At 33.8% G+C, this 16,177-nt stretch overlaps 3 protein-coding genes across 5 annotated transcripts; all 3 read right to left on the reverse strand.

Moving 5' to 3' along the window:
- Positions 1-475: 475 nt before the first annotated feature.
- Positions 476-1,530, reverse strand: LOC106327058 (protein NUCLEAR FUSION DEFECTIVE 6, chloroplastic/mitochondrial). Its single transcript, XM_013765070.1, has 3 exons — positions 1,335-1,530; positions 1,051-1,169; positions 476-794 (listed from the first exon to the last, which is right to left on the reverse strand). Exons 1-3 carry the CDS (start codon positions 1,505-1,507, stop codon positions 775-777), a joined length of 312 nt encoding a protein of 103 aa, XP_013620524.1. The 5' UTR covers positions 1,508-1,530; the 3' UTR covers positions 476-774.
- A 526-nt stretch (positions 1,531-2,056) lies between these two features.
- Positions 2,057-6,710, reverse strand: LOC106327057 (beta carbonic anhydrase 4). Of its 3 annotated transcripts, XM_013765067.1 has the most exons (10): positions 6,602-6,710; positions 6,136-6,227; positions 4,740-4,804; positions 4,252-4,392; positions 3,832-3,880; positions 3,311-3,427; positions 3,168-3,221; positions 2,689-2,777; positions 2,482-2,587; positions 2,057-2,393 (listed from the first exon to the last, which is right to left on the reverse strand). In XM_013765067.1, the coding sequence occupies exons 2-10, from the start codon at positions 6,187-6,189 to the stop codon at positions 2,226-2,228; spliced, it is 843 nt and encodes a 280-aa protein (XP_013620521.1). In that variant the 5' UTR covers positions 6,190-6,227; positions 6,602-6,710; the 3' UTR covers positions 2,057-2,225. The 3 variants fall into 3 exon arrangements, with proteins under 3 accessions (XP_013620521.1, XP_013620523.1, XP_013620522.1); XM_013765069.1 differs by lacking the exons at positions 6,136-6,227; positions 6,602-6,710 and adding an exon at positions 4,933-5,119; XM_013765068.1 differs by lacking the exons at positions 6,136-6,227; positions 6,602-6,710 and adding an exon at positions 4,936-5,111.
- A 2,581-nt stretch (positions 6,711-9,291) lies between these two features.
- Positions 9,292-10,272, reverse strand: LOC106325413. The gene has a single exon (XM_013763464.1). It carries the CDS (start codon positions 10,166-10,168, stop codon positions 9,401-9,403), a length of 768 nt encoding a protein of 255 aa, XP_013618918.1. The 5' UTR covers positions 10,169-10,272; the 3' UTR covers positions 9,292-9,400.
- Positions 10,273-16,177: the final 5,905 nt, after the last annotated feature.

The following is a 16,177-nucleotide window of genomic DNA, read 5'->3' on the forward strand; positions in this document are numbered from 1 at the left end:
AGAGTGAGCGAGATGAGTCTGAGACTTTGAGGAGGAACAACCCTTTTTGGGGGACAAATTCTTCTCCGTCGGTGAGCTGTAACATTGATTCAGAAGAGAAGCAAAGAAGTGGGATTGATCAAGAAGTGTTGAATCACTTGATGAACTTCGCTGAGGTGAGATGATCTTAAGGAGGCAAACGGTAAGAAGAAGAGAAAGAGATAAACAGAGAATGGCTTTTTGGAACGTTGTAACGATCGAATGATGCTATAGATATTTGTTTCTATTTGAGTTGTATGATTGAAATCATCCATGAACGTTTTAGGGTTTACACAGACAATGAATGCGACGGTGAGTAAAGGTCATTGGAGGGGTGATTAGCTTAGAGTTGCGTCAATTTGATGAGTAGTTAGCCAGTTTGAAGAACCAGATTGTGACAAAGAATCTTAATAGTGTAAAGCTTATACTTTTGGTGGTTGACTGTTACAAATTGGTGTAACTGGTAATTGTGATGAGATTCAAAGACTAAAACACATACGTCAAATTACAAGAAAGTCCAACTCTTTCAATAGATTTCTTTTTTAAGTAAAACTCTAGCAAAAAAAAGAGTAGTTTAATTTCAAGGCAGATGGGAATCATCAGACTGAAGATGACAATAGTATAAATAAACAGAACAAAGAAGCCCTTTGAAGAAATGTTAATCTTAAAACCTTTGGGGGAAAAAACTGCAAATTATGCCACCGGTGATGAAACAAGTTTCTTGGAATCTGACAAGTAAGAACTTGCAGGGGCATGTTATAGTGTCGTTCCGAATCCTGCAAATACACACCAAAATGCATACACAATGGATCACTAAAGAAGAACAAGTTATTCCAAATGAATGGTCTTTATTGATAAAACATGATGCAAATAGAAACAAGGGTCCCAACAATTGATATGGCAGATCCTTTATTAAAACCCAATACACTTTTTTATGGAATCCGCTTCGTTTCTAAAGCAAAGATGCAAACTTTCCTCGTTTCCAGTCAAGAACATCATCATCAGACTAAGAAGACAAGTAAGTAAGAATACCTTCAGATAAGCAACCCCAGGTTTGATTGCTAAGAGACAGCAACGAAGTGAGTAAAGCTGAAGCAGTAACGCTATGTAAAGGTATAAGCGAAACCCCTGCACTCAGTTCCACAGGGACCCTGAAACACACACACAAACCAACCCCAATTAATTTTATACATTTCATACACAAAACCTAATGCCTTCCTCCAGTGGCAAAGGGTGGATCTATCCGCTTCTAGTGTAAATTCACCTAAAAGATAAAAAGTTTTTATACCCTCAGTTATAAGGTTCTTGAAGCTAACCTGGAGGATGTGAGCCTGCCAAGTGACGAACGAGATGAAGTAGATGATGACCCATTCGCGAAAGTAAATCCTGCTGATTTTCCGACATTCGGACCAGAAGACGCAGCTGTTGAACGACCGAAGAGTGCTTTTCCTGATAGCTTAAGGGCCCTTCTCACGCCCTTGGCCGCCATGTTTCAACTCTCCCTCTCCTTTTTTCTGATTTTACTTACGAAACTGGGGTTTTAATACCCGGGTCGGGTCGGGTTAGATCTCGGATTGGTTGGATCCATCAAAAGCCTAGTTCGGCCCATACTGCAAACCAACCGCTAGCTGGTCCATAAATATTCAAAACCAGACCGCTTTCACCTTGACTTTGGAAACAATCCGGTTAGAATCTGGTTCAACCGGGAGTGAGTAACCGGTTAGTCATCTGGTCTTCTCTTATTTGAGTCTCTTTGTCATTTCAGGTATGCTTTGTTTTTTTCAAGAATTGGTACTGGAAATTATTAAAAAAAAATGGATGACTTGTGTACATTGCAAGGTTAGTCTTCAGAACCTCCAGACAGGAAGCACAGGTAGAGAGAACCAGAAGAATTGTTTTTTTTTTTCTATTTAAGTTATATGCGTCCTTGTCTCAAAAGAATCTATTAAGACTTATGATGATGCTGAGAAGTTTTTTCATTCACACAGAGATATATAATCCCCATATTTATGGGTCTTTCTTGATTGCAATTAAAAAAGATTCAAATGTTGTTGATAGTTTTATTGTTTACATCTTTTCGAAACAGAAGCAGCAAAAGTTGAAAGTTTGAAACAAGAAAAGAAGTTGAGACCAGAATCAACATATGAGAAAGAAGAAAAATATGAATCAAAGCTTTTTGTGAGAAGATAACAGCAAAGAGTATATGTTCAAGAGAAGGCATAAGCAGGAGTGGTCTTGAAATCGAGCTCCCAGAGATCAAATGTGCCTTTCACGAAATTGTAGTGAGCTCCTCTTATTGCAAGTGTGTTCTTCACTACTGCAGCTCTCACAAATGGGTACGAAAGCAAGTTCCCAAGCGACACATTCACAGCTTCCTGCAATGAGACAGAGATATGATAAAACATTAATAACAGATCAATCATTGTTTGTGTCATTGTGCACTTTTAAAATTTGTTGTGTTACCTTCTCACACTTGTTGCATTGATCGTCGTAGCTTAGGTCTTGATTTTCTTCCTTGATCTTGTTCCTTGCTGGTGCACCTATCTTCACCCAGTTCTCTATGAAGTCACTGCCATATTATAAAATAAAAAAATCCACAAGAACGTTATACTAATCCTTTCTCTTTTGCAATTATTTCGATGCGCCAAGTCAAATATAGTTTTTAGTTACCTCTGAGTTGGTGCAGCATCATCTTCAATGGACATGAGTCCCTTAATACCACCACAACAGCTATGGCCTATCACCACAATGTTCTCCACCTGCCGAAAATGATCATTAAAGAAGTGTTTGATTGTGATTAAAAATAGTTGCAACATGATGCATTTAAACCCATTTCCACATTATCCAAAATGATTCATCTTTATATTTTTTAATAAAAGATAATTAGTGGAATGAAATTCCTAGTGGCAAAAAGAAAAAGGTTTGGTGAATGCAATGGGGACAAATGCTACAGTGCTGTGACTAGACATTAACTTTTACTCTTTTAGTTAGGGACATGTGCAAGAACGCATCACACGACTTTTCAAAACCAAAGTTTGGCATAATCGAAGAGAGCTAAAATTTTGTTATGATAACTGATTAGAAGATAAGCAAGTTTCCTTATTTATTAATTAAACTCTGTGAGTGCCTATCATTGTGGCTTTATATACCTTGAGATGTACAACTGCGTATTCAACGGCGGCACCAACTCCAGAATGTCTCTTCTGAAATAATATCAACAAAGCTTTTAGCGGTTAGTTAGTTTTGATCTCGGACGAAAGTCTAATGAAATGGTTATGGTTTGTTTAAGAACCTGGTCGAAAGGTGGAACCATGTTAGCAATGTTTCTGACGACAAAGGCCTCACCAGGTTGGAAATTCAAAATGTGAGATGGACAAACTCGAGAATCCGAACAAGCGAATACCAGAAACTGCAACAACAAAAAAAAAAGATTCAAAGTTTTCAATAAATAAATACTCGATTGTTTCAATATCAAGAAAGTGGTGTGTTCTTGATTTTTGATTATTCATAAAGTCAACAAACATCACAGTTGCATTAAAAAAAGGGTTTCATACACCTTTTATTCCATCTCAATTATTGATCGCTTTCAAAAATATATATTAGTATTAATTATAAAAACCAGTCCAAACCAGAAATCTTATACTACTAGTATCTATTACAACTTTGACCGTGATCCTCTAACATAAACCTAATTTTGACTCCGACAAAGTTATTAATCAAACTTTAACACACTAGTTAATTGATATAAGTCAAAACCCATCAAACCAAGACGAGTAAATGAGAACACATTGAGAAAGACGTTAAAGTTAAAACCTTTGGGCTCTGACCCTTGGCGAGATCACTGAATAGAGCATCATTCTTCCTGTTAAGAAAAAAAAACAAAAACATTTATATTTCATTAAATTCAGAGATCAAAGGTAAAAATTCCAGAATTTTTGTTTACGCGCATATACTAATTGGATCTCACTTTTTAATTCTTACAACGAAACCCACTAATTGAATCACTGTAACGTTTAATAACTTTTATTAGCACTATCCGATGATTGATGTGGAAACTTAAAAGGGCCCCAAAAATAAAACCGTAACACACGGGGGAAATACGTATAATAAAGGTAAGATTTTACGTCATTAACCAATGGACTTGCTTTATCAAAAGTTAGTGAAACCGAACAAACAAAAAATCAATTAATTATTATATATTAATAAATTAAAAAAAATATAGAAAAGACTCACAAGTATTTTTCGGTTTTGAAGTGGGTGAAACCGGATTTGATTCGTTCAACGGCGTTGTTGTTGGAGGAATCAAGCTCCTTGAGCTCCTGCGTCAACACTTTGATCTTCTCCGCGGCGACGTTCCCCAGATCTGTTTTCTTACTGCCCCAAAAGAAAAGAAGATTAAAAACGCGAAAATAGGGGTAAAAAGGGAAATAAAGTAAAAGCGTGATCGACGGTTAGGATCAGTCGTACGAGTACGGAATCCTAAATGTCGGGGGCTCATGGCCAAATAAAAACACACACACAACAGAGATATCAAAAGACCTTTTTCCGATTCAACATCAAACTTTTTGCAATTTCAGAAATTTAATCAAACGATGATGGATTCATGTAAACAAAAGTAGTTTGATCGGGGAAGGCGAATATGCCGACAGTTTTTTTTTTTCAATGTAATGATTGTTTCTATCCTTTGAAGCAGAGGAGAGAGAATGTCTCGTTGGTCGTACCTGAGAAGATCATTAAGTCCTTTGATGGCGGCTTCGTAAGATTCCGTGGCCATTTCGTCTCCTTCCTATTTTAAAAAACAATCGGTTTAAATTCCAGAAAAAAACCTGAAGATCATACGTTCAATTTATAACAAAGGAGTTGATTAAACGATGAGTATGAGCTTTGGGATCTGAGGAAATACAATGATACTACTACCTTAAGGTTCAAAAGCAGAGGATGATTTTATTATAAGAAAGTTGTTATTGAGGAATGTGAAATCACTTAAGGCTGAGAGATTATGAGAACCGGTATTTATAGACTCTGAGAGAGAGAGAGATATCTATATTTTGCCCCTTTGGCTCAAGTCTTACATTTTCTTTATAATAAAAGAAATCACAACTTTGTTTTCTTTACACGCGGTATTAAAATAAATAAAACTCCACAAAAATGGGAAAGACAAATCATTTTTTAAAAATTAAGGATAAGTGTGGGGGCCAAATGGTGATTTATGAATAATGTAGGGTTTTTGTGAACATGCCGAATTTAATGAGTGTCTCTATATTCTCTGTAGTTAATCATTATATGTTCGAGCATCTATCCATTTCTTCCTCCTCATGTTCCTATTCCATTTGGGGGTATGGGTAAAAAAATAGTATTACGTGACAAGCTTTTCCTTCCTATCCAGGAATCGATTAAATAATTTTAACATTATTGATTACTTACCAAAATAAACACATCATTTTTGTGTGGTTTACATTTTTCAATATATTAAAACACCAGTTAGAAGTTGTCACGCAGCCAAACATCAAAATTGAATAGAAATCAATTGTCTTAAAGCGTTGATAGCAAAAGTTTTAGGCAAAAGTCTTCAGAGTCTCAAACAATCGGACCCTAAAACTGATTTCGACTCGCAGTAAAACAGAAGTAGACGCAGTTACGCAGGGAACTAAAAAATGGAAGCAAATGATAAAGTTTTTTTATTTTCCTATATTGTTAAAAGCAAATGGTCTTCGTCTTTTCCGAGGGGCGGTGGACGATGCCCATTTGAAGATAAAGTCAACGAAGGCAAGCCTATGGGCTAACGCGTAATGATTTAAAAGGTTTAACCGCACTCGCCAGCTGACAATCACAGGTCAGCATTTTGCATTGTTATTGTTATTTCAAGGTCAATTTCGTCACCGTATAGTGGGTACACTGTGTAAACTAATACCATCACTATTAAAATAGCTATATACATATATATACATATAAACAAATGGCTTCACGAGTTAGTCGACCCTTTGTTAATTAAACAAAAATACAAAATGTAACTCTTAAGATAGCACAAGAGCCTAAGCATATAGTTTCTTTCTTATAAACATATAAACAGTATTCATATTTTCTGTGTTACTTGAAAATGTGTTTGATCGAACTTACGGGAGAGGTCTTTGCACAGCAGAACGTGAAACATTTGCCGAATGTGGGAGCCATTAAGTAATTTGTTTCTGCTTCTCCAAGGCCCAAGCAATCTGCCCAAATACGTATTGATTTTAGTATTATTTATTTAGATTTGAATATTTTAGAGATAACGTCCCATTGTACATTATTGATCACTGATCACGTCGGCATTCATTTTTTTTCTGTTCATAGCAGATTTATATGTTACTATATTTGAATTGAAAATATGCCATAGTCGAAGCTCGGATATTAAAATAGATAGATGGTCCATAACTGAATGGTTCTCGACTCTTTAGATTCATTTATATCTTTATATATATATAATGTATACCATATTTGCAAGCTTTTCTTGGCCTAACATGCTAAAGAACAGCAAGCTGGCTTTTCATTAGGACCGAAGGGTCCATACATAAGGTGATAAGATTAAGAGGAAGAAACGAGATACCAAATGGTTAGGGATGAAGGAGGACTTAGTATTGCTCTTCGTTGGCCAGTTGATAGCTCCTCGAAATCCTCTACGGGTGATGACGATAATGCAGAAAATTTTGGGAACTGAAATAAAAATTCCGCAAAAAGAAAACGAAATTTATATATTTTATTTGGATATGGGTTTGGATTTCAATGTTTTTGGGAATAATGACGACCGTACGAGCAATGCAAGGGATAGAGAAAGCGAAAGGTGAGTGAAGCAGGCCTTCTTCTTTTTTTTTTTTAGGTAACTGCGGGTTTCCGGCGACCGTGGTCAACCGACTATTCCCGCGAGGCCCACGGCACTCCACGTATTCTTGGGATTTAACCCTAGCCCGGGTGGCCAGCGGGACTCGAACTGCGGGTAAACAGGCCTTCTTCTTCTTGCAATTATTTTATTTTTATTAAGTTTTTATTTTATTTTAGAATTTATAGAAGTTTTATCTGGTAAAATCATAATTAAATATTTTATTTCTGTTAGGTTTTATCTAGTAAAAATCACAACTAAATATAAGATCTGCAAATACTTAAAAGTTATACTAAATTAATATTCCATCTGTTTCATAAAAATTATCATTTAGATATATTTCATGCGGACTAAAAAAAACAATAAAATATATTAATGTATCTTTATTTATTATACAATTCTTTAATTGAAAATAATTTAACTAACAATCTATTGGTTATTTAAAAAGATAAGAAAGAGATTTTATATGAAAAAATTACATTGAAATGTAGAATGACATTTTTTGAAACAAAATAAAAAGCTAGAGTGACATTATTTATGAAATATAGGAAGTAATAGAAGATAATCTCATAAGATTTTCCCATTTTTTTATTTTTCTACTAATCATTCCAATATAAAATAAATATGTAAATGATTTATTGAAATTAACTTATTTGGCAAAAAGCAAACATGTAAAATCAAAATTTATATTTACAAAAAAATCTATAAATTCTAAATTATTTAAGTTTTTTATTCAAACTGTGTCTTATTTATTTATTCACTGACTTAAAATATGTGAACAATAATCAGTTTTGTGTCATTCTTACAAGTTTCATCTATGACAAAATTTCAGTTGTTATTATTAGTTTTTGTTTTTGTTTTTGTTTTGAGTCAACAAGTTGTTATTGAAGACATGACATCCTAAAAACTAATCTTATATATTAAAACAAAAGTTATAACCTTGATTCATGTGTGATTTTTTTTTAAAATGGACGTATTCCTAGAAAGTCATGTTACATTTAATTTATAATCTTATCTTTTAAATTTTGGGTCAACCATAAATTTTTATTGGGCTATCAATAATTGGATTTAAACAATAGATAATCTATTGGATTTATAGATAATATAAATTAAATAGATATAATTTAATGTTGTAATACTATACTTCTATATGCTAAATATTTAAATATTTGTCGATGTTAACTTTTTAAATTCTAAAGATTTTTTTTAAATAACAAAAATCATATTATCTAACAATGATTAATCTTTACTATCTTAAATCAATTAAAACAAATTTTAAACTATATAGTTTATTTTAAAAATTAAACAAAAACTAAATGTTTAGTTATTTACTCGATAATATAAATCTATGAAGCGAAAAATTTAATTTTTTTTAAAATTTCTAAATTTGTGAAATGTTACAATATCTTTGAATATGATAATAAAACAATATTTTACTAATCTTTATATATATAGTTACGATTTTAATAATGAAATAATAATCCAAAAATATAAATATAGAAGAAGATACAAATACATGTGAAAGTTTGAAACAATCTATTCAATGCAAAAAAATATACAGTAAACTTATTATGTTTTAAAAATTGATAGACGCATATACAAATTTAGAATTGAAAACAAAATATTTATATATAAATAAATGAAAACAAAAATCTGCGCGGTTGCGCGGGTCGAGATCTAGTGATATATTAAATGTTCACACAAGCTAATGATGTAAAATGTTCACACAAGCTAATGTCTTAACACTTGGTTTTCATTAAGTTCAGTTTGAAAAGTTTTGGTATACGAACACTTTCATTGAAAGTATCTTGTGATTTAAAAAAAAAAACACAATGAAATATAAATGTTAAATATAAATTATTATGTTGTATATCTCAAACTCATGAGAACCTATTTAAGAAATCTAATATTAATATTCTTCTATGCATACGTTTAAATTTGAGTTGCAATCATTTAACCGAGGGTGCTCTAACATACATATGGATTAAACTTAGCTTAAAGTGGGCCGAGGATTGGTCAATTTATTGGGCTTGATGGGTCTATCATCTACATTAATACAAACTATCGATTTCTTATAATGGTGTTTGTCAGCCTGGAGCCAGGAGTCCTTCATTCATAAGCGTGGTTCGATTTTACCAAGGCTGCATTTTTATATTACTAATACGGAAAGACCTCTTAATTAACGGCATTTACCTCTAATGTTGGGTTTGTTTTCGAAGCCCCAATGGGCCTCTAAGCATATAAGGTATAGTTTTGCATACGTGAGGAGACGCATATCTAGAGTTTGGAGTGTTTTAGTGTGATGTGTGTTGTCACTATCAAAGTATCAATCAATGGATTTGGTTGTACTTGGATGTTTTTGGTCATTAAGAGATTGTCGGTAAACTGGAATGTGATACGAATATACGAAACAGTTTAAATAACTTTTTTGCTTAGAGAAAAAGGGTTATTATAATAGTATTAAGACATGGTTAGATTTTTAACTATATACGAAATCAAAGTTTTGTCAGAGCAACAAGAAGCTGATGATCAGTAAGGATGAACATTCCTTGTAAGACCACTGACATTGGTGAAGAACCCGACATGTTTGTACGGAAGATACGATCTCCGTTTCCCTTCTTCTCGTATCGCTCTGTTCCTCATGTACAGCCTCTCGTGTGCCGACTTCGTTTTCATCTTCTTCGCCTTCTCCGCTCTCTTCACGCCGCTCGGTTTCGCCGCCGCCGCCGTAGAAGAAGACGACTGCGACGAAGAACCGTTGCTAAGAAACACAAACGCGTCTTTACCGTCGCTTTTGCTTCTCAGGACAAGATCTCTAAACCTCCAAAGCTTCGAGAATCCTGTCGAGTTACTTTTCCGACAAGTCTTCGGCGAAGCTTCCTCCACCGTTCTACCTGACCACGAGCAGTAAGGACCTATCGGCTCAGATTCTTCCGTAGCGGTGGTGGTGGTGGTGGCTTCCTCTCTTTCCACGAAGACCTTCTTGAGAGGAGAACGGAGAGATTCTTTAGCCTCCGGTTCGAAGAGGAGATTCCGGTTAAAGAAAGGGTAAACCGGTCGGATCTGACCGCCTTCGAAAGCTTCATCCGCCGTTATCGGTGAGTTCTCTCCGTTTACACTAGCGAACGAGAACTCGTCGCCTTCTCCTTCGTCATCATCATTAGAGACTTCTTCCTTCTCTGTAACACCGACCTTGAGTTTGGAGCTGAAGTCGTCGTTTAACTTCCCGTAAAGCTCGGCGAATCTTTCTTTTCCAACGAACCTCGCCGCCGGAGACGAAGGAGAAACAACTTGCATCTTCTTTTTTTTTTATCAAATAGAGCAAAACAGATACAACACACAAAACTTCTCTCTTTTCTATGAAAAAAAAAACAAAAAACAATCTGAAATAGAGAGAGAGGGGGTCTTGTTTGATAAAAATAGAGGAAGATCCTTTGCTCTCTCTTTTTATATATGGACCGGATATTTTAAGTATCTTCTATTTTTATTTTCCTATTTTTATTTATTTATTTGTGATAAACTTGTTAAAAAAAAACTTTAAAATAATTGCCAAACATCGTTGTTGAGGTTACACTATAAATTACTGAAATTAATTCTCGTCCATATCTATCTAACAAAAAACAAATATAAATAAGTCAATATAGTATTTTTTTGTTGACTGGATTTGGATTCTAGAACAAACAAATATTGAACGTCATCTTAGCATTGACCTTGAATACACCATTACAAACCAAACTACAGTTGATCCAATTTAGAAAAGTCATGAATAAAAAGAATTTTTGAAAATCAACTAGTTATAAATCCCTTTATGAAAACACAAGACATAAATGATTGGCAGCTCTGTTATTGGTTTTTAGCTATAAAAAAATCTCAACAGTCTCAAAAGACTTTAATTCCTCCATTCAAATCACAAAATATGTATTACAAAGTTATTTCACCAATTGACCAAACAAAAACCAAAAGAATGTGAAACCGCGTGATGGGAAAGGAACATGAATACATGTTCGAGAAGCAAAACAGGACTTGTTCAATGGCGCTGACACGATTCTTGACGTGGAAGATGGCTTGAGGTTCACGTGTTGACCTTGTTGATAAACAGACGATAATTATCGAGAAGCTCACTTGGCTTTTCTTGTGTTAAGGGCCGGTTCGCATTTGGTGAACGGTATTAGCAATGTAAGGCGTGGATCTATTCAGCTTATAGTTTAAAAGTTTATAGTTCTTTTCTTTTTTTACTTTTGCTTGATAACGAAAGCTACAACTTTCTAAGCCGCTTCTAGTTTCTCAAATTGGTATCAGTTAATTATATATCTTTGTTATTGGTAGACCAAAAAAAAAAATCTTTGTTATTGTGAGATTTCGTATGCGTAGGGTTTAGGTGGGTCCAATAGTTTTGTGGACTATAGATAAAAGTTGTGATAATATGCGGTTTATGATATATCTAGTACTCATCTTCAAAACGTACAATACATCACTTTCTTTTACATAAATTCAAGAGAAATAATAACTTTATTCGATATGTTATAGGAAACTTTTCACAAAACAAAGAACAAGACTATCTTATTTATTTATCTTTTTTATCATTTACAAAACATTTCTTCAATTTGGTTGAATTTGGTCTGACACAAGTCGGTCCGACTTTTTATCACCGTTTCAAATACTATCCTTCGATCATGTTCTACATGTGTTGTATCATTAAGTGTCCACGTACGAACAAATGAAGAGTTATGAGAATGAAGTGGCAAGTGTTGAGCTGTGTATCGCTCCATTTATTGTGTGGTATAAATGAAAATTGGTCGCTGCTGGCTCGTATAGGTGGCTCACCAACACAGACTCAATCACTATACTAGTGTATCAAAATAAAGTAAATGAAAATACTAGTATTATAATATTGTATCAATGTTTAAGGGTAATGTCACGCATTATCGCCAGAGAAATGTTTCGTAATCGGTTACAAGGGACATTTTTTCAGGTAATGGTGTGATAATAACTTGGTCGTATAAAGTGTAAGATTGACCTATAAGTTAAAAAACATTAATCAGTATCTCTTGTGAACCACAACAAAAATTTGCATTTCTCTATTTTACGGTATTATCAATAACTGAAGTGAATTAATTTCACCGCGTGAAATAATTATGGATGAGATAAAAATTTCACATAAATGAACAAACGAGTATGATTACTTAGCAGTTAACGTATGTATAGACTAGTTTACAAGTAAATTACGTCTTGCATTATTTAACGGGGAAAATAGTTGACAAAAAGAACAATATTCAAAAGTTTCTTTAACTAAAGACTTGGAGAAAGTTCTCAGCAGTGGAGGAGAACGTTTGAGCTCAAATTTAGAAAGTATTACTTTTTTTTTGTCAACAGAAAGTATTACTTAATGATCGAGAAGATAGGTAGATTGTGGACGTCGAGGAAATGATGTCCAAATCATCTGAATTAAAAACCAAAAATATATATTAACGCGTTTAGTGTTGTCTCAAGTAATGATGCTAAATTGCTGATAATATATACACAACAAATAAAATTTTTGAATATAAAATTACTAATCAAAGTTCAAGTTCCATTAATCACAATTTTCTTATAGGATCTATCAGTCAGATCCTAATTAAAATGGGTCAGATCCTAATTAAAATGGGTTGATATAGTTCCTAGATATTAAGCCATTAAGACATTTCATTTTCTTGAATAGACCTCATATCTTATTATTTTTTACTTTATGTTTAATTAAATAGTAATACATCATCATATTATGAATTTAACAGTTAATCTTATCCAAAATTAGAATGTCTTAATAGAGAAGAGCTGTGTCCCACACATGTGCCTTTCAATAAGTCCATAACCCTACAGGAAGATCGTGTACAATAATTTGTTTTGTATGAATTTGGTTGAATTGAAACAATATATCACTTTCGCACCCAAAACCGCCGCAAAAGCTAACATGTTTTCGACCAAATTGTTTAAAGACCTTTTGGAATTTTTCTTTGCGGTGTTGTTCGTCGCATTTGTACTGCCCGTTGTTTTGCTGATGGGAGATCACAACTATTCTACCGAACCATTTATTTTCTTAATTAGACTTTGATGCAATTAGTTGACATCTTAGTAGCTCAATAGAATTTAGGAGATTATTGAATTTGTTATTATGTCAACAGAAATCTGGCAAACCTCACTTTTAAGGATAGTTTATCCTCCACTAATGAATAAAATGTTCAAAAAGAAAGACACCAAAGTCTACATGACTAAAAGAACTGCAACTACATAAGCTGAACGGAGAAAATAAAACAAGCAAATATAAGGTGGGTTGCTGTTTATAAGGCAATCAATTGAAAAACTTCTGATAGTTCAGGTATAAACCAAAGATGTCTCTTGAAAACCAACATGAAGTTTAATAATTGCTGAAAATGCGACATCTAAATATGACTTGTGTGAATATATATATTTTATTCCAAATTTCCAATCTTCATACTATATTATTTTAAAGTTTGAGTTCTTTATGCAGCTTTATATGGACATATCACAAGAAGTTAGTATCAATTACTATTCTCAATGGTTGTGTCAATCATGAGAGAATTTTTTTTTGTGAGAAATGGATACAACAAAGGAAATGAAGCATAAGAGTGTCATACAATTAATTTGTATATCCACATTCAGAAATCAATGTTGCTGTGATGGGTAAATATGATTAGTACTAAATTTTATACTAGAAAAATGATTTAGTACCGTTACCGTCATGTAACCACAATCTAAGTAGGTTAGGGTTTGAAATATATATGAGGTTTTGAAGTAAATGAGATAGATTGTACCAAGCTAAGAAATATGTCATGACATATATATTTAGACATGTAAGGCTCAAAAGAGCTTACATGATAATTGACCAAGACACGTGTGAGATGTCCGTTGCATAATCCTATTTTGTATCATACTGTTTTCTTGTGCTATGAAATATATGATTTGATTTTGATCATGTAATGTATTCATATAATACATGTCTAGAGGGAGCATCCACCCAACTTTCCACAAAGGAACACGTTGTTTTCAACGATTAAGTTTTAACGTTATACCATACTGAAAGTAGTCATAGACACTCAGCGGATACGAGCACTTTCAGGCAATGAAACCCGTTCTTCCAGCTGTTTTATATATTAATAAATTTCGGCCACAAAATTTATAAAATATTGATGAGGAGGTCAACTGTAAGTCGTACATGCTTGATCAAGTAGATTTGCACCAGCTATGCATACATTACATCTTAGTTTTGTCTAATCTTGTATTACAAAGACATAGAAGAATCTCAAGTATTCTGATCTCCTTCCTTCGTCATAAGCTGTTTCTAGCTATAGACACTCTTTTTTGCTTCTTTTCAGCTGAAATAGCCTCAGATGATGAGAATGCAGTAAGCGTTTGTTATAAAACATTTACCTTGAACTTGATGTAATGGTTACACTATAAATTAGTACTGCTTAATTCTTGTCCATACCTAATCTAACAAAACAAATATAAATAAGTCAATATAGTATTTTTGTGTTGACTGGATTTGGATTATAGAACAAACAAAAATTGAACGTCATCTTAGATCTTGAATACACCATTACAAACCAAACTACAGTTGATCCAATTTAGAAAAGTCATGAATAGTTCACCCCAAAAAGCCATGAATATTTTTTTTTTTTTTGTGTAAATCAACTAGTTATAAATCCCTTAATAAAAACTTTATTTTTTGTAAATCAAATAATTATAAATCTCTTAATAAAAACACAAGACATACATGATTGGCAGTTCTGTTATTGGTTTTTAGCTATAAAAAATCTCAACAGTTTCAAAAGACTTTAATTCCTCCATTCAAATCACAAATATGTATTACAGTACAAAGTTATTTCACCATTGACCAAACAAAACCAAAACAATGTGAAAGCGCGCCACTGGAAAGGAACATGAATAAAAGAAGGTGAAGATGGAATGGGCGTAATTTACAAAAATATTTGTTCGAGAAGCAAAACAGGACTTGTTCATTGGCCCCCCTGACATGTTTCTTGACGTGGAAGGTGGTTTGAGGTTCACACGTGTTGACCTTGTTGATAAACAAACGATAATTAATTCTCGAGAAGCTCACTTTGGCTTTCTCGTGTTGAGGGCCGGTTCGCATTCGGTGAACGGTATTAGGCTATTAGCAATTCAAGGAATGGAACTATTCAGCTCGGGTCATGGACTCGTAGTTTACAAGTTTATAGTTCTTTTTTGCTTGATAACGAAAGCTACAACTTCTAACACGCTTCTAGTTTCTCAAATTGGTATTAGATTATAATCTTATTGATATTTGCTTAAAGGGATTTTCTATATAGTGTATGTATATTATGTAATATCTTTGTTCTTGTGAGATTTCGTATGCGTAGGGTTTTCGGTCGTTCCATTACTTTTGTCGTCTACAGATAATAAGGTTGTAATAATATTGTATGTGGTATAACTACTCACACAGAACGAACAATACATCACTTTCTTTTAAAATAAATTAAAGAAAAAATAATAATTTGTATTGGATATTTAAAAGGAAACTTTTTTTCCATAAAACGAAGAAGATTACTTTATCCTATGATTTTTTTTTTTTTTATCTTTTATCATTTAAAACATTTATTTAAGTTGCTTTATGGTTGAATTTGGTCTGACCCAAGTCGGTCCGACTAGTTATCACCGTTTCAAATACAATCCTTTGATCATGTTATACATGTGTTGTATCATTAAGTATCCACGTACGAACAAACGAGAAGTTATGAAAATGAAGTGGCAAGTGTTGAGCTGTGTATTGTTCCATTTATTGCGTGGTGGTATGAATGAAAATTGGTAGCTGTTGGCTCTTGTAGGTGGCTCACCATTATAAAAAAGTATCGGCAGGGCTCTCTCTCCTCTCTTTTAGAGAGATGATTTTCTTTCTATCGTCCTTGTTCTCAATTTAGATCTTTCACAAGGAATAGAGTTTTGAGAGTTTTCTGACTGGTTTTTGTCTCCGGCGTTGCACCTTCTCCATTGGTGGTCGGCCGGCTCTGTCTCCAAGTAGCGGTGGCTCGTTCAGCACCAGCTTCGCCGGCTTTTATCTCCGGAAAGAGATGATTTCATCACACCGTCTTCGCCGACTCTTCACCGGGGTTTCCCGGTTCTGTTTGATCGTCGCTTCCTGTCCTTCGATCTACCACCGACTCTCGATTTGATCATCTGTCGCCTTCCTTTCCTAGAGATTAGGTCGTTCCATTTTTAAGCTAATTTCAATCTTTAAAGATGGCTGCTTATTCAAATAGGAAGATCGGAGTT

Source organism: Brassica oleracea, chromosome C2 (assembly GCF_000695525.1).
Source record: "Brassica oleracea var. oleracea cultivar TO1000 chromosome C2, BOL, whole genome shotgun sequence".
NCBI classification, from domain to species: Eukaryota; Viridiplantae; Streptophyta; class Magnoliopsida; order Brassicales; family Brassicaceae; genus Brassica; species Brassica oleracea.